General features: G+C 40.9%; 1 protein-coding gene across 1 annotated transcript in view; it reads left to right on the forward strand.

Annotated features, from left to right (window-relative positions):
• The window catches only part of ERC2 (ELKS/RAB6-interacting/CAST family member 2), a 617,894-nt gene that overhangs the window by 522,002 nt on the left and 69,270 nt on the right, over positions 1 to 26,622 (forward strand). Inside the window, exon 15 of the mRNA XM_018556277.1 lies at positions 9,676 to 9,741. Within this exon, the coding sequence (XP_018411779.1) occupies positions 9,676 to 9,702 (27 nt within the window). The 3' untranslated portion in view covers positions 9,703 to 9,741. The remainder of the gene's footprint in view (positions 1 to 9,675; positions 9,742 to 26,622) is intronic.

Here is a 26,622-nt window from a genome sequence, read left to right on the forward strand (position 1 = left end):
TCCCTCATTGTCTGTATTGCTGCTCTGTTATTGAAACGGGTTAAGTAGTGGCTGTTCAGTTACATCCGTAGATATATCATGAGCCAGCCAGAGGAAAATTAAATTAGAATGGTTTAGAAGAAAATACTTTGTATGTCTTTCCGATTGCATTTGTAAATTCAGATAATCCGCCTCTGTCATCACAAGGTCTCAGCAAGCAAAGGCAATGTGTGTAATACTGTGTCCTATCAAGTATGCAGCTTTGTCTAGTTTAGTTACAATATAAGACAAAACTGTATATGATGTGTTTCATTGTATGTGCATATTGTTCATATACAGCATTTATTGTTGATTTTAGTGACTGACATCTGTACATTTCAAAAAGATACTTTAGGATTAATTTATTTGATAGTGGATAATCTTAGACTTGCCCACACTTGCAAAGTAACCCTCCCTTGTAATTCACATGTAAACTGACAGTGCGTTTTCAAGATGTAGCCTCTGACAATTACCGCTTTTATTGATAAACTCAGCATTTAAGGTGACACTCTACTTTTGTTGGAAACAAAACCCTCGGGGCTATGCTGACCCCTTTGCAAACAAGGATAATTATCTAAATTCCCCAGCCTAGGCATCCTTACCCCCTATGGTACCCTCACTGTGGCCCAGATGTTATTTTACAACTACCCCACTCTTAACCTATCAAAGCCTACCTTCAACCTTTATGCTCTTTTACCTGGTCTCAATGTGGTAACCCTCTAAGTTAATTCCCCCCAATCCCTTCATACATAATTTTTGCCCTGATCCCACACTCAAAATTGAAATAATAAAATGAACATCGGGCGACTTTCCCAATTTTCTTACATGGCCCACCATAAAACAGGCATTGGTCTGACCTCTCTAGGTAGAGTTGGGAGAGCCATCCCCATTTTTCATTCTTACATTCGTCTATTGTTACATTTCGCAAACTTAATTTTTTTGACTTGGTATTACTGTCATAACTCCTGCTCTCGCTCATACATGTTCCTGTATGTATGTTCGTATCTACTGGTTCTTCAAATAAACAATTAAGAAACATCTCTTTCAGGTTTTGAATTGAGTATTAAAGGGTTAAAACTAGGGATGCACCGATACTAGTATTGGTGCTGATACCAAGTATTTGGGCAAGTACTTGCGACCGGCAGTGCCGCAGGTGCATGGAGCCGGCTTCCTTTTCAACCAGGAAGCTGGGCGGTGGGTTATGACCTGCCTCCCCGCTTTCTGATTGGTCAGGAAGTCAGACTACATAGAAACAAGTGAAGCCGGCTTCCTAGCCAATCAGTTATGGGTTATGACCCGCCTCCTAATTGCCTGATTGGCTGGGCAGCCTGGCTTCCTGACCAGGAAGCTGGGCAGCGCCTCATGACCTGCCGCCCGATTTCCTGATTGGTCAGGAAGCTAGGCAGCCTTGGCAAGTGAAGCTGGTGTTCTTTCGATAGAACACCAGCTTCCCAGGCATTCAGGAAGCCGGGTGACTGGGCATGATCCACCGCCCGACTTTCTGATAATCGGGGGAACACAGCACCAGTATCGGTGAGTACCGAAAAAAATATCGATACTCGTACTTGATACCGACAAAGCGGTATCGGTGCATCCCTAGTTAAAATCCCTGTGTCTGTGTCCCGACTTTCCGAGGACACAAAAGGAAATGAGAGAAAAATATCCCCAAAAGTGAGAGGATTACCCCACTAAAACAGTTGTCACTGACCGAAGACATAACTGTGATTGCAGGACAACATGGGCCCCTGAAGGAGGGGATAGTCTATGTAGAAGTAGGTCAATGAGGAAGGAGTTGCAGTAGAGTCAAGAGATAATGAGAGAGTAAAGTGAATTTGTATCTTGGTGGTGTCATGGGTTAAGAAAGGGCATATTTTGGAAATGTTAGGGAGGTGAATGCAAGGAACTACAAAGAAAATGTGTGGATGGAGTTAGGCCCCATTCTTACCTCTAAGTTTTAGGGATTCCTGTGTCAGGAACTTGCATTTTCCTTCAGCAGGAGGCAGCTCTCACCCGTTCAAGTTAATGATCGGGTGACAGACGCTGCATTTAAACACCGGCACACTGTACGTGATATCATTAGATGCAGTTAGAAGTCAATCACTTTCCATGCAGCAGCTGTCACCCAAACATTAAAGTGACATTACAATATATATTTTCTTTCCCTCCCCCCAATGTTAGTGTAAGCACTTACCTTAAATGATGTCTCTTAATCCGATCATCTTCTTCTTTCCAGTCGTTTTCATTTGTTCATCCAGCGCTGCTGCGGTTCTCCGATCCAGCACTGACTCCTCTGTGCTTGCTGGCACTTCCTGTCCCACGGTGTCTGCATGCGGGTGCACGCTGTCCATAGACTTACCTTATGTCTCTCCTGGTCTCCCGGCCGCAAATCTGAACTGGGCATGCGCCCGCCACAAGATCCGGCCGCCCGAGGTTTTTCAGATTTTCGGACGGGAGCGCGCGGCAAAGACACAGGTAAAACACCTCTTGTAAAACTTTATTTTTTTTATTTTTGAGGTTTTTGCATATACCTACTGCTTGCTAGCAGTAGATATATGCAAAAAAACTGAGGGTTTAATAACCCTTTAACTTGAACAGGTGATAGCTGCTACTTGTAAACGGCAGATTAGGGATTCCTGCTGCAGGAAAATGCAGGTTCCTGATGCAGGAATCCCTAATCACACCTAAACTTACAGGTGTGAATAGGGCCTAAGGCTTTATCAAACTTTTGAACAAAATGGAGTGTGCAAACTCTGCATGTAAATATGTCTGTAAATATGTATTATTTTATACATATATATATATCTATATACATATATAGATATATATATATAGGTATATACAGTGTTTCCCCGAAAGTAAGAAACACTGTCTTATTTTCGGGGAAACACGGTAGATATATATATAGATCTATATATATATAGTAAACTGCATTTATTATGCTTCTAACTTCCCAGGATCCCAAGTGAATACTTTTTGATTGACGGAATGGTTTGGCCAGCAGCTCTGAAATGTGGAAGTATGATTGTTCTGTCTTCTACTACCTAAATCAGCACAATTCTAAATAAACATGTGTTTCAAATACAATTTTTTCACTGGAGTTGATTTACTGATATTCTCTTGTTTTGGCCCTTCATTTGACTCTTGTCTCATTATAGTAGACTTAGTAAATATTGGAGGAACAAGGGTGGGCAGGAGAACACGTTCCAAAATAAAATACAAACCAGAGTTTGGAATAGAAAGGAAGTGTCATCCACAGATTATCAAGGAAAGCTTTTTCTTTTCTTTTCCTCTCTCTCTTTTCCTTTTTTAAGGTCTCACTTGTGGGATAGCTGAGCAGTGAGAAAGTGTTACATTTATTTTAACCTTTTGAACCTTCCTTTTTCTTCCAGAAGACACCCACTGTGGAATAGGCCACAGGACTTAAGTTGAGCAAAAACTGGATTAGCTTTGTAAAGAAAAATATTGGCTCAGAAAGGGTTGTAGGAATGGGATGTTGTTTTAAGCGATATTATATAAATTATCATTGTCCAGTATTTTAGTTTTGTTCCCTGTGGCTTTGAGGAGCTATTTCTAAACTTGATGTGAAAGTTGTGCGATGAATAGATACTTTATGAGCTTAACAGCTGAAATGGGTGCATGACAGCTTTATATAGCATGTAATGTGCAGACATTTTTGCATAACAGAATATATTTATGGTTTATACATTAATGTGTATAGTGTCCAATCTTTATATTAGAGTATCCCTCTGGCCTAAATAGAGATTGGAGAAGAGTTAAAACCTCTGTCAGGTTTTGTTTTACTGTCTCTGTCACTGCTGGAGACATTTATCTTCTCTGTTTGTCCTAGTGACCATTGCCACTAGAGCTGCAGCTAACGATTATTTTCAAAATCGATTAGTTAGCCGATTATTAAGTTCGATTAATCGGTTAATCGGATAAACAATAAAATACATTTAAAAAAATGGCTCCAACAGACAAAGGGATGGCAAATCCAAAATGAAGAGGAGAAATCTAATAGGAACACCTGTCCCAGTGGCAGTTGTATAATAAAGACTTTCCTATCATTTTTGGAAGATTTCCTCGTATTTCCTTTTATGTCTCTATGAAACGAAATGAGGGAATATCTTCCCAAGGGAACCCAAACAACAAGGAGCAATCTAATGGGGACACCTGTCCCAGCAGCAGTTGTATGAGAGGGAATTTCCTATCATTTTTGGAAGATTTCCTCTTATTTCCCTTTATGCCTCTATGACAGGAAATGAGGGAATATCTTCCCAAGGGAATGCAAACAACAACAAAAAACCCTGGCAGAGATTTCCAAACCATTCCCACTGTACTGTAGAAATATATTATTATTATTATTCAATATTTATAAAGCACAAACAGTGCTTTACAAAATAAAGGAAGACAGTGCAGTTACAGGACAAGAGGGTTATGAGAACCCTGCTCGTAGAAGCTTACAATCTAAAAGACAGGAGCAAGTATTACAAAAGGTAATAGCTATATGCTGATAAGTTGTCCAAGAAAAAAACAATTTCAGTTGTTAGGTAGAGGCGGGCCTGAATAAATCAGTCAGGGGTCATCTAAAGACGGACAGAGTAGGAGGTAGCTGGACAGATTGGGCTAGGGAGAACCCATGAAGGCATTTTGATATTTGCGAACCTCCTTCCAAGATTCTGTCCACTGCTTACATCAGAGCTGAGGCCTCTTTAGAAAAGTATGGACGCATGGTGCTTTGATATTTTCGGGAAGTGAGGAGGGGGCTGGGATGTGACACCATCTCTCCTCAGCCAATCACAGAATGTCATGTATTCTGTTAAGAAATACAAGACATTTTCAGAATGATGGATAAAGAAGAGGGGCAGGTGATGCGACTGGAGCGCTGTACAGCTTGGGTCATACCTCTCATTAGTGGCTTTGACCCGGGAAGAACATTTGCCTTAGCTTTGGGTTTTGGAACCTTGATGCAAGTAAGGGCAGATATCATGGTTTGGTGCTACAGTTTTTTTTATCTTGATAACAAATAGAGTTCTTGTTCTTTTTGTAAGAAATCTGTATTTAATGTCTCACGCTTACTTATAAATTGTGTTAATTTTATTACAAGTTTATAAACTGATATTTTTAATTAGGAGGTATTTTCTTAGCATGAATTATACACGGCAAAGTAATAAAGGCAAACTGGCAAAAAAAGAAACATAGCCTGGATCTCCCCCTGGTGGTTGCAAGTGGTACATCTAAAAAATGTGTATGCAGTGTTTCTTATTAATTAGACTAGAGAAAATGATGAAATATATTTTAAAACTGTATGCTGTAGTCCTGAACATAAAATGTATACAAAATGTTATATATGTCCTTCAAAATAACAATTTTTAAACATGTTTCTTAAAGTTGGAATGAAAGGAAAGAAGTGTGATGCACATTATGATATTTAGATGTAGTCTGGCACTTAAAAGCAGGCAACGTTTGAAACGTTCATAAGATCCACGCTTGTTGGATTATATTCTCTTCGCTTCTGGACGTTTGGAATATTCGACTTTAATTCAGAGCATGCCGACATATTTCCCAACATCTGTTTTATAATAATCATTGACATGAGAGAACTGTTGTATGCGAGGAGCAGTAAGACCAGTGGTACTGGCGGCATATTGATGTAGACCCAGGGCCCTGTCTGCTTCAATCATAATTAATAACGGCTCAGTGTATTTAGTGGTTGGGTTCCGTGCAGAGCCAGTATCCGAGAACTGAGTTGTCGTGGATTATATTCGGCAGGAGATCAGGTTTGTTGATGGGGTTCATACAATAATGTAAGAGTGATGTAAAACGTTTTGTAGCCCTTGGTGACCAATCACTAACCAGCCTTACCTAAACTGACAGCTGATTGGTTGCTGTGTGCTACATACATTGCACATCCTCGTTGCTCTTTAGTTATATAATAGGCCATTTTCAGTTTCAAGCTTAATATGTCTCTGTAGATGTTGGAGTTTTGTAAAAAATTACGAGCCTTAAAAATAAAAGAGCTTCTTGGAAAACAATTTTTTCTCTTGCCGCTTTAATTTACAGGCTTCTCCTTTACCTCACATCTTGGTTTGATGTTTAAAGGTGTAAAGGGACTGAACCTTCTCTGGCCCCAGCAATAAAGCTGAAGTTGTCCCCCAGCCATTCTCCCCGTAACGCCTGTAAAGTTTCACAGAGACTTCTACAACAGAACAAGACTTCACACAAAAACATATTGCATGCTAGCAGAGGGTAATGTGCATCAGAAGAGAGAATCTTAGCACAATATATAGTGATAGGAGAGCATAATACCAAACTGTACATTGCTACAGGTTACAACAGCAGCATAGTATGAGATAGTACAGGACAGCATCCCAGAAAAATACACAAAACAGTATGGGGTGGTAGAGGAAATTGGAGAAATATTTTACAGCACGGTATACAATGGTAGAGGATAATATTTATTTATGTATTATTGGTATTTATATGACTTCGACAATTTGCGAAGCACTTTACATAGTTGCACATTCACATTGGCCCCTGCCCTCAAAAGCTTACCTTCAAAGGTCCCTATCTCACATGCATACAAACAGGGCCGATTTAGACAGGAGCCAATGAACCGTCCTGCATGTCTTTGGAGTGTGGGAGGAAACCGGAGTACCTGGAGGAAACCCACACAAGCACAAGGAGGACATGCAAACTCCTTGCAGATAGTGTCCTGACCGGGGACCCGCAGTGCTGCGAGGAAGGAGTGCCAACCACTATGCCACTGTTCTGCCCAGATATAGGAGTATCGGACATCATATTACTATTCTGCATCACAGTATATAGTGATACAGCACCTCACAGGGCATTATAAAACCACTGTATATAGGTGTGCAGGACATCATAGGACTGAATCACAACACAGTGTGTAGTGATAGATGACATCATAGGACTATATCACAGCACAGTGTATAGTGGTAAATGACATCATACGACTATATCACAGCACAGTGTATAGTGGTAGATGACATCCTACAACTATATCACAGCACAGTGTATAGTGGTATACGACATCATAAGACTATATCATGGGACAGTGTATAGTGGTAGATGACATCCTACAACTATATCACAGCACAGTGTATAGTGGTATACGACATCATAAGACTATATCATGGGACAGTGTATAGGAAGTAGATGACATCATAAGACTATATCACAGCACAGTGTATAGTGGTAGATGACATCATAAGACTATATCACAGCACAGTGTATAGTGGTAGACGACATCATAAGACTATATCATGGGACAGTGTATAGGAAGTAGATGACATCATAAGACTATATCACAGCACATAATTTAGTGGTAGAAAACGTTATATGACTATTCCACATCACATTATACGGGGCCACTTCATAGAACATCATAGGGTGGTATAAAACTGCTTTATGTGGTTTTACTGTACAATGTCCTCTACTACACATGATATATAGTCTGTGGTGGTACATCATAGGACAGTATAAGGTCACTGGATATGGTTGTACATAACATCACAGGACTATATCATAGCACAGTATATAGTGGTACAGCACATCACAGAAAAGTATAAAGTCACTGTATATGGATGTACAAGACATAATATGACTATATCACAGCACATTATATATAGTGCAGCAAATCATAGGACAGTATAAGATTGCGGTATATGGTTGTACAGCACATCATAGGACTATATGACAGCACAGTATATAGTGGTGCAGCACATCATAGGAATATATTACAGCAAAGTATATAGTAGTCCAGCACATCATAGGAATATATTACAGCACAGTATTTAGTGGCGCAGCACACATTAGGGCAGTGTAAGGCCACGATATATATGGTTGCACAGAATGTTATAGGACTATGTCACAATACAGTATATAGTGGTAGAGGATCTCACAGGACAGCATAAGAGCACACATATATTGTTAGAGAACACTATATGAGATTATTAAAGGAGAACTATGGGGTTAAGGCTTTTCCCCATAGTTCTCCTTAGGGTAACGGGAGGATACAAACTAGTGTCCTCCCGTCACCCTAGGCTCAGTATACCGCGAGCTGTAGCTCACGGTATACTGAGACGCCGCAGTGTACTGCGAGCTACTGTTCGCGGTATACTGAGACGCCGCAGCTGAAGCGGATCCCGACAACTATGTCTGGATCCGCACCGCTGCGTGACTGACAGCTGACTCTGCCTATCTAGAAGCAGAGCCAGCTGTACCCGCCCCCTCCCCTTTCCGTTCCACCAGTCAGCGCTGGCGGATCGGAGCGGGGAGGGGGGAATCCAGCCCCTTCCCTGTCACGGCAGAGAGCCGTGACAGGATCGAGAGGTGAGCGAACGCCGGTATGTGTTCGCTCACCTCCCGATCTACTAAGCCGACCTGTGACAGTCTCATTGTCATAGATCGGCTAGAACTATGAGGTGAGTGAAAAGCACTCACCTCCATAGTTCTCCTTTAAAGCACAATCTTTACGCTATGTAATTGTACAAGACTTCATCAGAAAGGTATATAGCAGCAAAGTATATTATAGGACTTCATTGGTAGATGATAGGATATTGGTAGAAAACATTGTCATTTAGTGATAGGAGACTTATTAGGATACAACAGCTACTATTAACAGATATCATAGAGCTGTATTACAGCTCAGTGTATATATAGCGGATTGAAGGCATGATAGGACTGTATCATAGCACAGTATATACCTATGCAGGGCATTGTATGACTGTGTCAGCAGCTCACCGCACGGTATATAAGGATACAGAATCTTGTGCTGCATCCACACATAGAATGTAATGTGATAGGGACTTAAAAAACAGTATGACAGTACAGTATATCACAACACAGATTTACCAGTGTACAGGAAATAATACAACAGGACATCAAAAGTCAATATCACTGCAGAAAAGAAGGGTATCACAAGAGCATATGCAGTACAATGCTACAGGACGGTATAGGACTGCATCAGAGCAAAGCGGTATGGTTAACTTTAGGATGATAATCTGGCCACATTTTGATCAATTATTTTCTCTTCTGCAAAATGCTGCCCATATAAGACATTTGGGGATTTGAGCTAAAGGCTTTTCTCTGCTGAATTGTTCTACAATCTGGAGAAACGATGTCAAATGCCACATCTGTATGCTCCATCAGCTTGGCCCCTACTTGAAGGCTCCTCTGGGATCGAGGCAGGGCACTAGTCATTAAACACGAGTTGGGATGGGAGATTTAAGGTTAAGTGTCTGTCAATGAGATCTTTATTACAAGGCTGCCCTCTCCTCACAACATATCTTTCCCGAATGCCCTGCAGCGGATCGACAAGAAAGAAAACCTGTACCTATAACTTGCACTTTAAGGCTTTTCTTTTTGGCTACACAGGTGTTTTCTTTTTATCTTGCACGCAACCTTCCAGTCTCCTTCAAATAAACATCTTTGAAACCAAACCTGTAGTTTCAAAACATTATCAATCTTTGGAGGAAAAGATAGGAAATGTTCTGTTTGTGTTGGGTAACAGAGGGGAATGTCTTGTTTAGTTACTGATGGTATTTGCACAATGAGTTTTTGTTTGTTTGTAATGTGTCTTTCTTCTCTGCATTCCTATGCTAACACCTTGGTGGATCTTCAAATGAATCTTTCCAGGATGACGAGGAGGGAATATGGGCATAACAGCTCCAGCAAACCAAAGTTCCAGTTTTATTTTAAGGGGTAAGAAAAACTTCAGATTGCCATGCAAGTTGCATGTTTCATAAGCCACAACACCTGGAAGCACCATCCCATGCATGCTTTTAGTTATGTGTTTTTTGTGGCTGTTGGGTGTGTTCATGACATTCCTTCTTACAGTATAACAAAGCATTATCTAGTGGAACTGCTGTGGATGAGGGGGCTGTAGGCTCCGTGGACATGCGAGACTTGATGGGCCTGGACTGCCCACGAAAGCTCTGTCTTGAGAGGTTTCCTTAACCACAAATCAGTGCATGGTTTCTGCATGTGTTTAAGAGTTGACTGCATTGCCCATGCTTTATGATGTCATCCAAACATCCATGATGTCATTGTTTTGAAATCCAAGAGTTCTACCTGATAAATTATTTAAAAGCTGATTTTAGTGAGGACATTTACCCCGATACCCTTAATGTGGCAAGCTTTTAAAGGGTAAGTGTACATCAGAGCCGATATTTCAGCTTTTGGTAGATGCTAGACAAGACAATTACATTACCTAATAGTTTCTTATATCCCCCTGGAGGGTCTATTGTTGAGACATCTGCTAATGAATTTCTAGGTCTGCACACCTGACATCACTATTACGAGTAGTCATCCACATTGGAGAAGCAGGAACACACAAAGGTGGGGGGGGGGGCACCCCAGGGGACACCCCAGACGTCCAAGTGTTCAAGAATAGACGTGTCAACTATGGCAGGTAGATCTTCCTAATGCATTATTCAAAAAAATGGACTGACCCAACTTTCTAAGCTCCACCTATAATCTAAATATAACTTTTGGGGGTGAAAATTACCCTTTATGTTGGTATCAGTATACTTGAGAGACACCAGAACATATTATGTAGTTTTCAATTCCATTATCTACCAACAAACTGAAATATCATAAATCTAAAAGCTGGAATAAAGTCCATAATTACTGTCACAAATACCTTTCACCTGAATTGACAGCAGTAAAATGCTACCCCTCCTTCCTTTTGTATTTAACGGCATCAACATTATCTCAGAATCTGTTGGTGTGCTAGGTAGGAGCTATGATTCATATTTTAAGTTATATGGTGCCAATCAAGAGTGTATGCTAAATGCTAATTGTCTACTAATGTCATAGAAATGATATTTGGAGCATAATAAGCATCTTCTGACCATGGGATTGATCACACATTTATTGATATACCGTGTATGTATAGGATCCTACATGATGACATCTTTAATGTGGACATATTAAAAGATGAATATAGAGGAAATTGCCCAACTGTGAAATGTAGTCTTTAGATCATATTAGTTGTGTCCTGTCTAATTGTGTGACAACTACCATTCCATGATCTTAGGTATGCCAGATCCTTAGTCCTTACAAGACAGCAATTACTTCCTTGACATAGTTATACAGGGGATACGATTGTCATAAAATATGAATGTTGACCAGCAAGTATCCACAGGGCTATAGCTAACGTGGGGTGAGTGAGGCAGTCGCCTCAGGCGCCGCTAAGGGGAGGCACTGCCAGGGCTGGCCTGGCTACGCCCCCTCGCCAGTGTTGCCAGGGGCTCCAGATGGCCAACACAGCCGCGGCTCAGCAGGGAGAAGAGGAGCGGAACAGGCTCCAGCTTCTCCTTGGTTCCCTGCTGCTCTCCCCCATCTGTATGGGCAGAGGACTCTGTGTCCTCAATCTCTTTTCCTATTTCAAAAAGGAAATGTCTGTTTAGACCCCCGATATTTCCCAGAAGCCCCCCCCAACAGTAAAGGAAAAATTATAATAAAAATATATTAAAAACAAAAACACCTCCCCACACACATACTTATGCACACATATTACTAGACATGTGCAAAGACTAAAAAAAAATTTGGGCCAAACGAATGGAAACTAAATTTTTTTAAATTAGTTTCGTCAAATGAAACAAATTATTATGCTATTTTGGATTTGGCCACCAGCGCTCTGCACATGCGGGCCGCCATCCTGGAGGTGGGGCACATGACGTCACATACCGTACACGTCTGTTGGGGGGCATAATTTTCTGTTCTTGTCTCGGGTGCACAAGGAGCTATCTATGGCTCTGAGTATCCATACAAGTGACCCTCAAAAAAGTGGTCTTTCAAGAGATCCAATGAAAGCAAAATTAATTGTTTCAGTCATTTAGTTTTAGACAATTAGATCTTGTGTATGGTCAGCTCAAGACAGCTGACAAAGATGCCAGCTTCTCACAGATGTCTTCTTTATCCTTAATAGCAGCCAAATTCAAGTGCTTTAGTATTGCAGCCAGTGACAGGTTATCAATAGGGAGACAGTTTTACTGGAACCAATGGTCATACATGGGGGGTGCTTATTGCCCAGATTAACTTGTTTTAGGCTTGAGCTGACAATCCATCTGTATGGAGTGAAGGTATCCTACTTGATTGTATTGCATTGTAAGAACATCTGTTATTACTATGACCACATCTGTCATTCTATGTCATTGTACAACCATTTATATGATCCCCCAGATGATCCAAAAATTCAGCATGGGAGAAGAATATGTTGATCTGTAGGATCCAGCAGTGTATAGCTGTAGGATATAAATATTCTTCACGTTTCAGAATAGTTGGGTTTCCTGGTCATTACATATATGATCAGGTGAATTGCTTGTTACATATTCTTGCCTTCTAGTGCTTGTTACAAAACCACCATCGGTTTTAAACTTTATTATAGTCACTTTTGTTTTCTTGGCATTAACCACTTGCTGTCTGAGGCAATTTCTTACATGTGCACACACATGATATAATCTGTATTTTTGGCTAGAAAACAGCTTCAAACTCCCAAACAATGATATATTTTCTAAAAAAGCAGAGTCCCTGTAGGGGAAAAAAATGCTAGTTGGAATTTTTTACACAAATGTTTATCAAACAAGTATTTTTAGGATAAAATATTCTAAAATCAAATTTAGTGCATGGAAACAGAATAGAATACTCAATTTTTCGGTTAAATATAAAAGTTGGGGTCATGTCGTGTAAATAGATACCAAACATCTCAAGCCTTAAAATTGTGTTCGCCCGTGAAGCTGCAAAAACCTTCAGTACCCAAAATTTCCCACAGGGGACATTTTAAAAGCTTTTACAGCTCATCAGCTTAGTGCTTACAGCGATTAATGACTCTAAAATCATTGCTCTCACTCCAACGTTCACGGTGATATGTAACATGTGTAGCGCAATTTTCGTTTTTGCGCGTAGGCGCACCGACGCATGTTTGCGTTGTATGTGCGTGCACGTGGGGGGCGGGGGATTAAGAGCTAATAAGCCCCCTATGCAATAGCAGATAGGGTTTGACAGGTCCTCTTTATGGAGACATCAGAGGTCTTTCAGACCCCTAATGTCACCTAGGGACCTTCCCTAGCTTCTTCTCCTGGATCTAAGAGCCAGAAAATGTAAACAGTGACACCGGAAGTGATGTAATACACATCACTTCTTGGTCCAGTAATCGGAGGAGAGATGAGTGGTTGGAAACCACTGAATCTCTCTCTGATCGTTGCGGGGAGACCCGCCGTGCTGGTCCCGGGCACCACAAGGGGTACAGCGGAGCCCGGGGAAGCCGGTGGCGGCGGATGGGGTGGGGGCAGCACATGCCAGTGTATAGACGCCTGATCCCTTGTAAATTAACAGCCATCGCCGGCGGTTTAAAATGACACTGCAGCCATGTTCTTGGTTTAACCACTTCTGCAGGCCTCCATATGTATACGTATTGCGGCCCTGAAGTGGTTACGGAAATCTATGCTCCAAGGGCTGTTCAAGGGCAGCGCCATTGCTCTTCCATAGAGTGGGGCCATCCTAAGACAGGAAGAAAGTTACTGGCCGGATCACCAGATGAAAATAGGAAAACATTGGCTAAAAAAAAGAAAACTAATGCAGCCATCACACCTAAGGATTGGTAAGTTGCAATATACTAAGAAGTCTATTCACAAAGCTGCAGAAGGCAGCCGTGTGAATAACCAACCCGAAGTGAAGTGAGCCGAACGCCGTTACCGTGGTACCGAGCAGAATAGAAAATCAGTGAAAAAAGTAGAAAAAACTAAAGTAGAAAAAAATGTTTAAAAATGTAAATAAATTATAAATTTTTAAAAATAAATATTTTCTTTTTAAAGAGAAAAATGGGCGGAGCTAGCAGTGACAGCTAGCTTCGCCCAACTGTTTCATATTGGCCAGGACCTGCTAAGGTCCCGGCCAATGAATAACAACTGGGTGGAGCCGGCCGTGATGTCACGGCCGGTTCCGCCCATTTGTCATTGTTTAATGACAGTTCAGTGTCCCCAGGTCACCTGTCATTAAACAATGTCATTGCAACTGTCCGTCGAGCCGAAGCATATGCCTTTGGCTCGGCCACCTTCGGCTGCTGTACGGGCTATAGTGAATAGCCCATACAGCAGCCCTTCGGTTCATCAGTAATTTCAGAGCTACAGCTGATCTTTTGGCTAGCTTTGTGAATAACCCTATAAGGCTGGGCACACACCTTACAACCATCGCAAGACTTTTGTCTTGCGATGGTTGTAAGGTACTTAAAAAAACGTACGATCTGCCTATCTTGCATAGGCAGATCGTGCTTCCGATGACCGCAATGCCGAACGGTGTGTGTGTGTGGGGACCTTAAATCTTTACTTTTGGGCTTAGATACACTTTAGGTTTGCTGATACATTTTGATTGGTTGATGGTTAGCAGAGAAATTACAAAGCTAGTTGGGATAATTAAAGTGCTCTCTTTCTTTCTAATTTCTTGTGTTTTTTTTGTAATATTTATTTTGGTATGATGAAATTAGATATGAATAAAACAGAAAAACAGTGTAAGTCTATTCACTCCCAGCGCAAAGTAATATTCCACAACCTTCACCTAATTAAGCTTGATCACACAGGGGGCAGCTCCACAAGGCAGGGAACCTTCATATCTATATGTGAAAAAAACCCACAAAAGAGCGCCCGCTCCATGTGACGAATCATTTATTAAATAAGGCTAAAATAAGTATTGTACAAGCAATTTGTAAAACCAAGCATATCCAATAGTTCCTTTCTTTGGAGGCTTAAAAGCCCATCGATTGCAACAATGCTGCTCATTCAGCTCTCAATGAAGCAGTCTTCCAGCAACGAGTGGATTCCAGCGTTGTGGCGATCGATGGGCTTTTAAGCCTACATAGAAAGAAACTATTGGATATGCTTTAATAGCATTAATACATTATATTACATTAATAGCAGAGCTACATTATTTTGTGTCTTTTATATCTGCCTAGAGTTTGGCTTTAAAAAGCATTCTCTCCCCCCTGGTGACAGGCCCTCTTTAAGACATAACACAAACTGTTTTCTTCTGCCCTCCTATTCTGCTTTGTAAACCAAAGTGGACACAAGACTTGATGTCCTGAACATCTGTTGAAAGGCTCTCCTTCCTTTCATGTTGTTTGCAATGAGCAATAGGTAAACTTTTCTCAGGAGGACAGTCTCTCACAAATTGCACTTTAATGGCCTTGTTTTACAGCCTGTCTCCCTCACAGTCCTGTGCTAGATTTTTTTCTCCAGCTCCTATCTGAGGACATTGCTACTTCATCTGTGTTTGCTTGTTTTCCCTTGAATGATTTCCTTACTGGGTCTCCACTTCCCTTGATGATTGCCCCTTTTTATTACACACCATGTCAGATTGATGATATGTCTTTGTTGGTCACTTCTCTGTAACATATCTGTCATAGGTTGCCCATTGACAGGCACATGTGTCATTGATAAATAGCAAATGAGAGATCACACAATGCTGTAGGTGTAACTGCACTGCTGGAACTGTCACTGTCTTTCATGCTAAAGATTTGGCAGCCTCCTGTTATCTTTCGTGACTGGTTTCCTAAAGCGTACCTAAAGCTAAGAACAAACATTTCATATATTGCAGCTTACCGCCCTTAGTTTTCTTTTTTTTCACCCTTTTTAACTTCATTTTCGGATGGTGATCCTGCCAGTAACATACTTCCTGTCCTAGAGTGACAACATTAACCCATTGTGCTTTATCTGAGCCTCAGTACAGTACTACAGACCACCTCCTCTTTTCTTCTTCTCTACAGCATAGGGAAGGGGTTCTTTAGTCCATAGAATTGGAAACAATGTAACTGATAATAGTGCAGCACAGGTACAGTACAAAGAAATGTATCAGCTGACAAGATTTCTGCCAGGATCAACAGGATTTTTTTTTTTGCAATTATAGAACAGATATAACAAAACAGCAGAATCCCTTCCACTCTTTTCCTCTATACAACATAGGGAGTTATTATTCTGTAGTCCAAAATAAGAACTGGGAGGGCTGGTTAGACTCCTTGAAGGGTAATTCCGCTTTCCCAGGCAAAGTTGGGAAACTGGAATTACCCCCTCCAATGAATTTTATACCGTTTTTTGGGGACAGATAGAGATTTCTTTTTTACTATAGACAGATTTTTATTTTTTACTATATTAAGGAAGAATTACTGAACATTTTGAAAAAGAAAAGTTTTTTATTTTACATAATGTTATAATACATTTATTCTTATTTTTTTGGTAAGATATAAAAGATGGGGTCACGTCGGGTAAATAGATACCAAACATGTCAAGCTTTAAAATTGAGCGAAATCGCAAAAAAATACCATACCCAAAATTGACCATATGCGACACTTTAAAAGCTTTTACCACTCATCCGTTTAGTGTTATCAGTGATTGATGGCCCTAGCATTATTGCTCTCACTGCGACGTTTGTGGCGATATGTAACATGTGCGGCGTAATGGGCGCAATCATTGTTTTCGCAAGTATGCGCACCAGACGCATGTTTGCACGCGTGTATGTAAGGGTGGGTACTTGTTTTTTTTTTTATTATTTTTCCTGTGTGACGTTATTTTTTTTTTTTTTTGCAACTTTCATTTTTTTTCCTATTTTTTTTCCCACTTTACTTTATCATGTACTGATCTCCCTCTGATCCCCTGGCAGAGAGCCACAATGCTGGTCTCGGGCTCGCACCGGCCACAGCGGAGTACGGGACCAGCAGGAGGGGGGGCCGCAGAGGGGGCGCTCCGATCGGCACCCCATACAAGCGATCCGCCGGCTTTACAGCCAGTGGATTGCTTGTGTGCAAACAGGCATCGCTGCTTGTTTTAAAATTTTGGTAATTTCCCACTTGTGCGTGGCATGCGTGAGCTGACAGGGCTAACAGGCCGTTTACTTCCAGGAAGCTCCCGACCGGCCGTTTTGTTACAACGGCCGACCGGGAGGCGGTTAAATAAACCTTTAAAGCAAAGCTTTGTTCATGGAGGCCAAAGCAACACGTACGCAAGTACAAGTACTCCCCAGTAGCACATACTCCCTTTTCCTTTGGATCCCTACTGGGGGAATGTAACTCACTCCACAGGTTGAAAGTGGACCTTGCAGCATAATGCAAGGTTGCCTTATTAGAACCGGGCCCCCATCCTCCTGTATTAACTGCTCCAGGATAGCACTTGAATAAATGTTCTTGTAAGGAAATAAATGAGATTACTTACTTACCTTACCCACGCTTTCCACATTGCAGGGGGGGATGCAGCCATCATTCCGGTGAGATTCCCGGGGAGCGATGTGTACCTCTGATCTCACGAGAAGACACTCAGCTCCAGAGATTTGGGCTGCTCAGCATTTCCAAAGACAAGACAATTTCCTAGGACAGTGCTACAGAACACCTCGCCTCCTCTCTTTTCTATAAAATATGAGGAATGTGTTCTATAATAGTACCTGTACTAAGATGAACATGTAAGAAAAAAAGTTGATTGCATACATACCTTATCCATACCTTCCGCATTGCATTATAATTCTTTCCAGTGAACTCCAGGGGGATGCAGAGCAGCCCAAATCTCATAAGAAGTCGCTCTGGCACTGGACTGGAGTGTCTTCTCGTGAGATATGACTCTCGACATCGAGATTCATCGTTCCCGAGGAATTCCGCCAGAAATATAGTGATGTCATGCCTTGCAATGTTAAAGATGGGGGTAAGGTAAGTATATGATGTCACTTTTTTTTTTTTACAGATCTTACAGATACATTTTTGGAGTACTGTTGTGCAGCAATTTATAAGTGCGGGTTGGGATATAATATGAATTACAGCTGTTTGTTTTTTAGAATGTACCAGAAAAAATTCCAGAACGTTTTCATTTGCAGTTGGTATCTCTCTATAGGTTTTATTGTACATTTGCTGCAAACAATATTTTGGATATTTCTGCCTGTAAACCCGATATTATTCTTTCCATATGTCTGCTGGTAGATTTGAAATATTAAATGTAGCAGTTTTATGAAAGGACCGCCCCCGTGTGTGGCAATTTGTACACTGCTAGAGTGCTTCATGCTCTGTAAATATACATTACATGGCTCTGGAATGAAGTCTAAGTCAGTTTAAGAGTCTCAAATACACTATATTGCCAAAAGTATTGGGACGCCTGCCTTTACACGCACATGAACTTTAATGACTTCTGCACACTGTGCGCTTCAGCATGTGCTGACCCCCCTCTGTCATTTTACATGGCCTACCACTTTGTGGCCGAGTTGCTGTTGTTCCCAGTTGCTTCCACTTTGTTATAATACCACTAACAGTTGACCGTGGAATATTAGAGTAGCAAAGAATTTCACAGAACACCTGAATCCAATGATTTGGAGGGGTGTCCCAATACTTTTGGCAATATAGTGTATGTATTTAAATTGAAATATACCATTTTGTAAATGGGATTTAGTTTGTCTTTATTTTTCCATAAATTTCCTTTAAAGCACTGTTCCTAGGATGCTTGGCATGTATGGAGCTTTAGAGATAGGCAGAGAAGTTTCCTGTCCTAAGAGGAATTTTGGTCATGCCCTGTCCTATTGACACTTTTATGTATGGACAGGTCCTCAGATATTTACAGTGCTTGTCAGACCTACAGATAACCTGAATCCAAAACTTTTATTTTATTTTACTTTTTTTAATTTTGCATAGAGTAGGGTTTGCTGCAAATACAATTTACTGCCAATCTGTCATTAACAAGAAAAAAAAACCTGCAGAGAAAAGCTGCAGCAGCCTCCAAGCCCTGCTATACCCAAATGCCAGGCCATTTTGATGGGCTTACCATCTCCAACCTCCCTCACATTCCTAATGGCCAGTGAAGCAGCCTTCAAACTGGTCGGAGCTTTGCCAACCATGGCATAGTACCAGGGTTTGGAGGATGCCATCACTCATAGGTTTTTAACCCTAAATCCAGTTTATTCCCCTGCTCCCCAGTCCTATTGCACAACCACACCCCTTCCTGGTGACCCTGTGATTTGTCTGCTGCATATATACATTTGTTTCCCATTGATTTGATCTTCTTTCTCTGGTGGTAGGTGGTCCTGAATTCTGCAGACAACATGGTCATGTAGTAACCCGAGTGCTGTTCCCTGCAGCATTATCCTCTAAGCCTGGGGCAGCTTAATAACACTCCTTGACTCCCTGGGCTTACACAAAGTGGGTTAAATGATGCTGGATATCAGTCAACCCAGAAGAAGATAGGAGCAGGATCATATACTAGTGAGTCTGTTGGGGAGAGTATTAAAGCAAGGGCTGTTTTCTTTTTTCTTTTTTTCTGCTTAAGGGAAAAGAAAAGAGAGAGAGATGGAGCTGAGCTTTAAAGGAGAATTATGAGATGATTGAAATACACTAATCCCAATAGTTAGAGCTGATCACATACCACTGATCTAACAGTTCACAATCTTCTCCCTGTGGAGAGCAGTGACTGTCAATCATCACTCCGGCAGGGATTCCTTCCTCCCCTCTCCATTCTGCCAGTGCTGACTGGAGGGATAGACATGGGAGAGGGGGCACAGCTGTTCAGCTCTCTGGAGAGGCAGAGCCAGCTGTCAATCAGGTAGTGGGGTGGATCTCAACAATATTGTCAGAATCCATCCTGGCTGCAATGCCTCTCTGCGCTGCCAGCATATAGTGCGCAATAGCCCGCTAAATGCTGAGTTTTGGGTCACAGGAGGACATTAGTAAAAGTCCTCCTGTGACCCTAAAGAGAACTAGGGCCAAAAAAGCTTTGACGATAGTTCTCTTTTGAGATTGAAGTGTATGATACAATGCTCATTAAAGAAAGTATATTCTTTTATTCAGACTATTCACAACATAGTAATAAATAAACCTTCGGAAATGCTCTAGGTTTAACCTAGAGCTTGCTTAGAGCTGAAACTCCAACCTAGAGCTTGCTACTTGCTTGCTACATGTGGCAAATATAAAATATTCACATGCAATAGTATATACTTCCTGATTAGCATCAGAAATCCATACAAATGTATTTTCTAGTTTAGATAAAATGTTGAAGGGTTTAAAACTTTGTCAGGTTTGTATTAAATTCTGTGTCTTCATTGGGGAGATAGAATTTACTTTTTACTTGTCATGTTGATCAGTGTCACCAGAACAGGTGTAGAGGGAAGATCTCTTTCAATAAGGACATTTGTTTCCATGGCAACTGTGTAGTGATATTTCCCCTCACTGTGAGGAGATTACCACTCACTTCCTGTCATGTCCCTGGCACAGGAAGTAAAAGGGAAGTCTCTCTGGTGGTGAGAAGACAGCTGAGATTCTAAACCTTCTACATTCTATGTATAAAAAGAAACAGTTCTGGCTCACGTTCTGCTGGAGTTTGAGCCTTCAACCCTAAACCTTCAAATTAACATCTTAACCCTTGACCCAAACTGTGACTTAACCCTTAACCTTTTGCTCATCGCTAAATTAACCCCCAAAGCTATACATTTGTATTGCATGAAAAAGTAACAATGTCAGACAGAGGTATGCAAACAGAAATATGTTTTCACCGATAACTAATGTTCTCCCAGAAACTACACCAGAATCTCAGCTTTATGTATGTGTCCTTTAACGCAAACCTGTCATGAGAGAAATATTGCTAAACCTCCTTTTAGGCCTGGTTCACACCTGTACGTTTTGTAGCGCGTTCAACGCCCTACGAACGCTCTACAAAACACTCAAACATTAAAATCCCATTGTTTTCTATGGGTATGGTTCACACCTTGCCGTATTCCAGCCCGTCTGAACGCGCTACAAAACGGCCTACGCCTGAAAAGGTACAGGAGCTTCTTTGCAGCGTTTTTGTCGCGCGTTTCCATTGGGATACAGCCAAGTAGCCCTCGAAAACGCGCGTTTGTCACGCGTTTTTTTACCGCGAATCACGGTAAAAACGCGCGTCACGGAACGCGCAACAAACGCGCATATTCGCTAAATAGGTTAAACCTAGAGCATTTCCGAAGGTTTATTTATTACTATGTTGTGAATAGTCTGAATAAAAGAATATACTTTCTTTAATGAGCATTGTATCATAGACTTGTGCTGCCCAATGAAAGGCTTTCATTGGTATATGTAAAAGACCAAAAGGCAGCAAATTAGAGAAGTTCTTTGTTGGGGTTTACATAAACTTTAAATCATGATCTTGTGGTTTAACCAAATATTAATTGTATTTGTTCAATGCTTATAAGAAACCATCAGCTAAATACATTGCTGGGCTTTTCTAAGGAGACAGATGTATTGTAGTTTGAATGCAAAACATACACTGAAAGGGATAGCTTTAAATGCATATAAAGTAGATATACAAGAGCCACAGGAGTAGAAAATGAGTTACGCAGTAAGTAGCGCATATAAGGTTTGAACATTGATATTTGAATTCTTTTGAGATCAGGTTAGGGAAGTCTAGACAAGAAGTGGCTGATATTAAGACCCTCGAGTTCTGAGATACCCCCTTGTCTGAGGATACTGAAAGAATTTCTGCTGGGACAGCTAAGATAGGAGAAGTGAAAATGTGCCTCTCATTCCATAAGATAGGGATTCGCTTGACATTGATGCAGCTATCAGTTTTTCGGATAAAGTAAGGAATAGTTGAGCTCTGCACAATTTTTTTTTTACTGTATGAGTTCAACGCCCTACGAACGCTCTACAAAACACTCAAACATTAAAATCCCATTGTTTTCTATGGGTATGGTTCACACCTTGCCGTATTCCAGCCCGTCTGAACGCGCTACAAAACGGCCTACGCCTGAAAAGGTACAGGAGCTTCTTTGCAGCGTTTTTGTCGCGCGTTTCCATTGGGATACAGCCAAGTAGCCCTCGAAAACGCGCGTTTGTCACGCGTTTTTTTACCGCGAATCACGGTAAAAACGCGCGTCACGGAACGCGCAACAAACGCGCATATTCGCTAAATAGGTTAAACCTAGAGCATTTCCGAAGGTTTATTTATTACTATGTTGTGAATAGTCTGAATAAAAGAATATACTTTCTTTAATGAGCATTGTATCATAGACTTGTGCTGCCCAATGAAAGGCTTTCATTGGTATATGTAAAAGACCAAAAGGCAGCAAATTAGAGAAGTTCTTTGTTGGGGTTTACATAAACTTTAAATCATGATCTTGTGGTTTAACCAAATATTAATTGTATTTGTTCAATGCTTATAAGAAACCATCAGCTAAATACATTGCTGGGCTTTTCTAAGGAGACAGATGTATTGTAGTTTGAATGCAAAACATACACTGAAAGGGATAGCTTTAAATGCATATAAAGTAGATATACAAGAGCCACAGGAGTAGAAAATGAGTTACGCAGTAAGTAGCGCATATAAGGTTTGAACATTGATATTTGAATTCTTTTGAGATCAGGTTAGGGAAGTCTAGACAAGAAGTGGCTGATATTAAGACCCTCGAGTTCTGAGATACCCCCTTGTCTGAGGATACTGAAAGAATTTCTGCTGGGACAGCTAAGATAGGAGAAGTGAAAATGTGCCTCTCATTCCATAAGATAGGGATTCGCTTGACATTGATGCAGCTATCAGTTTTTCGGATAAAGTAAGGAATAGTTGAGCTCTGCACAATTTTTTTTTTACTGTATGTCACCCTTTGGGGATTTTTCCCTGTACTTGTGTCCCTGAGTCGCAATAGTATGTGAGAGTATAGTATGTGAGAGAATATTGCTAGTGCTGAAAAACCCACCATTACCCTCCCTGAACACGGCTTGAATTTTGGCCAATTCCTACTTAGTCGGACGAAATGTTGCTGTGAATGGCCATGTCAGCTCCACCTAGCTTGACAGATCGATTTCAAAATCGAACAAGCCGATGGGAAATCGTTGACTGAACTGTAGCCTGTCAAATTCAGTTATTGTTCGTTTATACATTCCCTGTATCAATATACTGTGAATGCAGAATGCCAACAGTCCCTCCGCCCTCACATACGCGCACACAGGGTCCATGATGACCTACACTCTTAGGAAGTTGATTGAGTAATGCTGGCTGTCATTCAACCTGGAAGAAGATGAGTGCTGGTCATACCATGCCATGGTTATTGCAGCATTTATATAAGTTATCTATTTAAGGCGGTATTTATATAAGTTATCTATTTAAGGCGGTATTTATATAAGTTATCTATTTAAGGCGGTATTTATATAAGTTATCTATCTAAGGTGGTAGTAAACAGAGAAGGGTGGGGTTTTTGCCCTAATGTGCAAGTATACACAGCATACTTGCACATTAGGGGACACTGGACAAAGTGTGCCTTTGTCCAGTGCTGTTTGTCCTCATCTCTCCCCACGCTGACGCCATCTCCGCTGCCGACACTTCCAGGTTCCCAGGCATCTTCTTTGGCCATTCGGTGGCCACTATTGATGTAACTCCTGCACATGCTCAAAGGAGTTACATTATCCACGGCACCTGGCCAATTCAAGGCATCTTAAATGGTGTGTGTGTACACTGTACAGTGCATGTGCTGTGCAGTGTACACAAAAAAATTAAATTCCTGAGGAAGAGTTTTTTTGGCAGAGAAGACTTTGCATGTCCCTTCTGCCAAAAAATTCTACCTCCCAGCATTCTTTTTTATTTTTGTTGTTTTACTTCAGCATCATTATTAATTTAAGATGCCTGTCTGTTGTAGGGCAATGTTGACTGATTACTTTTAATGTACATATTTTGGGTAAACAGAAATAATATGTCCGAGGTCTACACCACGTTTATTCGTTTTATAATTTTTGTGCATTTGAGCTCCGTTTTTCTCCTCAGTCACCTGTTTGCTGCTCTTGTACTATGACCCCAATTATCCCCCCCGATAATAGGACAAGTAGAGCTTTGTGCCTATTGTGTATTGCCTATTGTTGTGGGATGGAAGGTATTGGAGCTAGCATCCCTCCAATCAATCATCAGTGGGGAACTTGTGAGAACGGCTTATTGAAAGAATGTGTATTAAATGCCAAAAGTTCACATTGATATTTAGAACGAATCCTGAATGAGAAAGATGTTTACGGGGAGAGACATTTTTCATCCCAATCATCAACTTGCTTTAAAATCAATCAGAGCTTTGAAGAGGAGCTAAGAAAATAGACAGCTGGGAAGTGTTAGAACGTAGTGCTACACTGTATGTTATATCTCAGTGTTGTAGAAGCACATATTTTAACCCCTTAATGATGAAGGTAAAACAAATCTTAACGCCTGAACCCAACTATGCAAAATAAACAAAATACATGATCTTCCTCCTGATGTGCATGGAGATACCACATACGTGTGCATTATTTATTTATTTTTATCCTACTTAAAACACAATGACACTGACCCTAATGCTAGCATGGAAGTAACCTTGATGAAGCCCTAATCCAACTATTTTGTTCTTTTTTTTTTATTTTTTATCTTTATTTTTTAAACAGACTTTTTTTTTTTTCTTACCGACTTCTCCTTTAGCAAGGAGAAAAATATACAATTTACAAAGGAGAAACAGTAAGGCCTGGTTCACACCTGGGCGTTTTACAGCGCGTAGAGACGCACTGTAAAACGCTCAGCATGTGAAAACCAATAATTGCCTATGGGCATGGTTCCCACCTGGGTGTATTTCAGTGCGTAGGAACACGCTGAAAAACGCACTACGCCCAAAGAAGTACAGGAGCTTCTTTGGGGCGTATTTTCTGCACGTATCTATTAGGATACAGCCGGAGAGCCCTCGTAAACGCGTGTTTGTCTTACCGCAAATCGCGGTAAAAACGTGCGGCAAACGCGCATATGTCGTACGCCCAGGTGTGAACCCAGCGTAAGGGGGTGGGGGGTTTCCAAAACTAGTGAGCAATGTGAATTTATATTACAGTGATCACATTATTGAGAGCCAGTCCTCCTTGCACCCAAGTATTAATGTGAAACAAAGAGCTTGATCATCATTCAAAAATTACCATAGGGGTTTTAACAGTAGCCCAAAAGATATATGAAGCTATACATAACAGTGCACTTCCAGCACAAAAACATGCTGCATCTATGCAGCACCATGGAAGAAAGCCTACCCCTGTAATGCTTCATATATGCGTGACCCAGTGAGAACAAGTTAAAGGGATGCTATAATGTATTTTCCTTACCTTAATGTTTATCTACACCAAAACTTTCTTTTTTTTAAATTAGTTTTGAAATTATCTGAAAATCCCAAATGTTAAAGTTGTCAGGAGATAAGGGTGAATCTTCCAATGTGAATGCATGTTCCAGTAACACCTATGTAAGATGGTCCAGGTTGAGAACCACTGGGCTAGATGATGCTGTAGGCACTACAGCTAGGAAATGAGGCAGGCCCTATTTACTGTAACTTAGGCTCCGTTCACATCAGTGGGATGCGGGAGTACATGAGACAATGTTAGGTGTGCTGCAATGCCATTATTTCTTTGTGACACCCCAACGCACATAGTCATTGCATGTTCTTACCATGCAATGTGGTGCCAAATGATTTTAAAAAAGGTGGCTAAGTGCGATTTAGCTGCGGTAGGCAGCCTATTCAAATAAATGGCCTGCCCTACTGCAGCACGATACAATGCACCCAGCAGCATTGCATATTGTATGTCTGATTGAAAATTCCTTTTCTGTTCCTGAAAATCTTTTACCTGTTCACCTACATCAGTGCTTTGTGCTGGAATAGATGAGTAATAACCACCCCCCTCATCAGAAGCATCAACTAGTGTGAGACAAATGCAGACTTGTAGTACGGAACAAGAGAGGGGGCATATCAGACCGGGTCTGTTAGGGTACATAGTTCACTAGAAAGTGTGCTCAAACACTAGCACCCATTGGAGTTTGCCCTCATATTTATACACACAATTTCTATGACAGGGAAGTACAGGGAAGACTATTAAACCAGAGGTACAATGTCTATGTGACTAAATATCCATTTCTGTGACTCCAGTTGGGCTTTAACATTTTGTGCATATTTTTCTGACAGTAAACACAAAACATCTTCCATTCTACAATGCCACAACAGAGCTTTCATTATGTTAGCATTGGGATAGGTGTTTACGTCGACTGACGCGTAACTGGGTAAAAAATAAATAACACTGTGCACAACAGGTGTTGAAATGAGCTGAAAATCACCCGTTGGGTTGTTCTTGATTTTGTTACCAGACAAACACCTTTTCTTTTGACAACGCTGTTTACAAGATGCTTTGCGGTGTCAGATGAAGATCAGCTCCACTGTTAAACTCTTTCTCAACTTTCAGCTTTGTGAAGTACTGAAAAGTGCCCCAACCGCTGTGCCCTTGACACGGTGTCACAATTGTCAATCACAGGAATGTTCACGTAAGAGGTCTGGGCCTCCTTGTCCTCAGGCGAAGCCCTTGTTTGCATTTCCTTTACAAAGAACATCTCCTTGTTATTACACCTGCCAGTGTTCAGAGCTTCGACCTCTCACCTATCCAGCCATCTTTGTATACTCCTGGCAATTAAAGCAAAGAGCCTTAGCAGTTAGCAAAAAAATTGTCCAAATCGGCAGATAATTAGACACTATTTATAGAAAGGTTCTTTTCCTGCAGATTGGTATTCATTAATTAATTATTAAGAGGATTTCTGGATTGCATTTTAGTGCAAAAAATAATATATATATATATATATA

The sequence above is a fragment of the Nanorana parkeri genome, unplaced genomic scaffold, assembly GCF_000935625.1.
Source record: "Nanorana parkeri isolate BGI_ZX_2015 unplaced genomic scaffold, ASM93562v1 scaffold231, whole genome shotgun sequence".
Classification (NCBI taxonomy): domain Eukaryota; kingdom Metazoa; phylum Chordata; class Amphibia; order Anura; family Dicroglossidae; genus Nanorana; species Nanorana parkeri.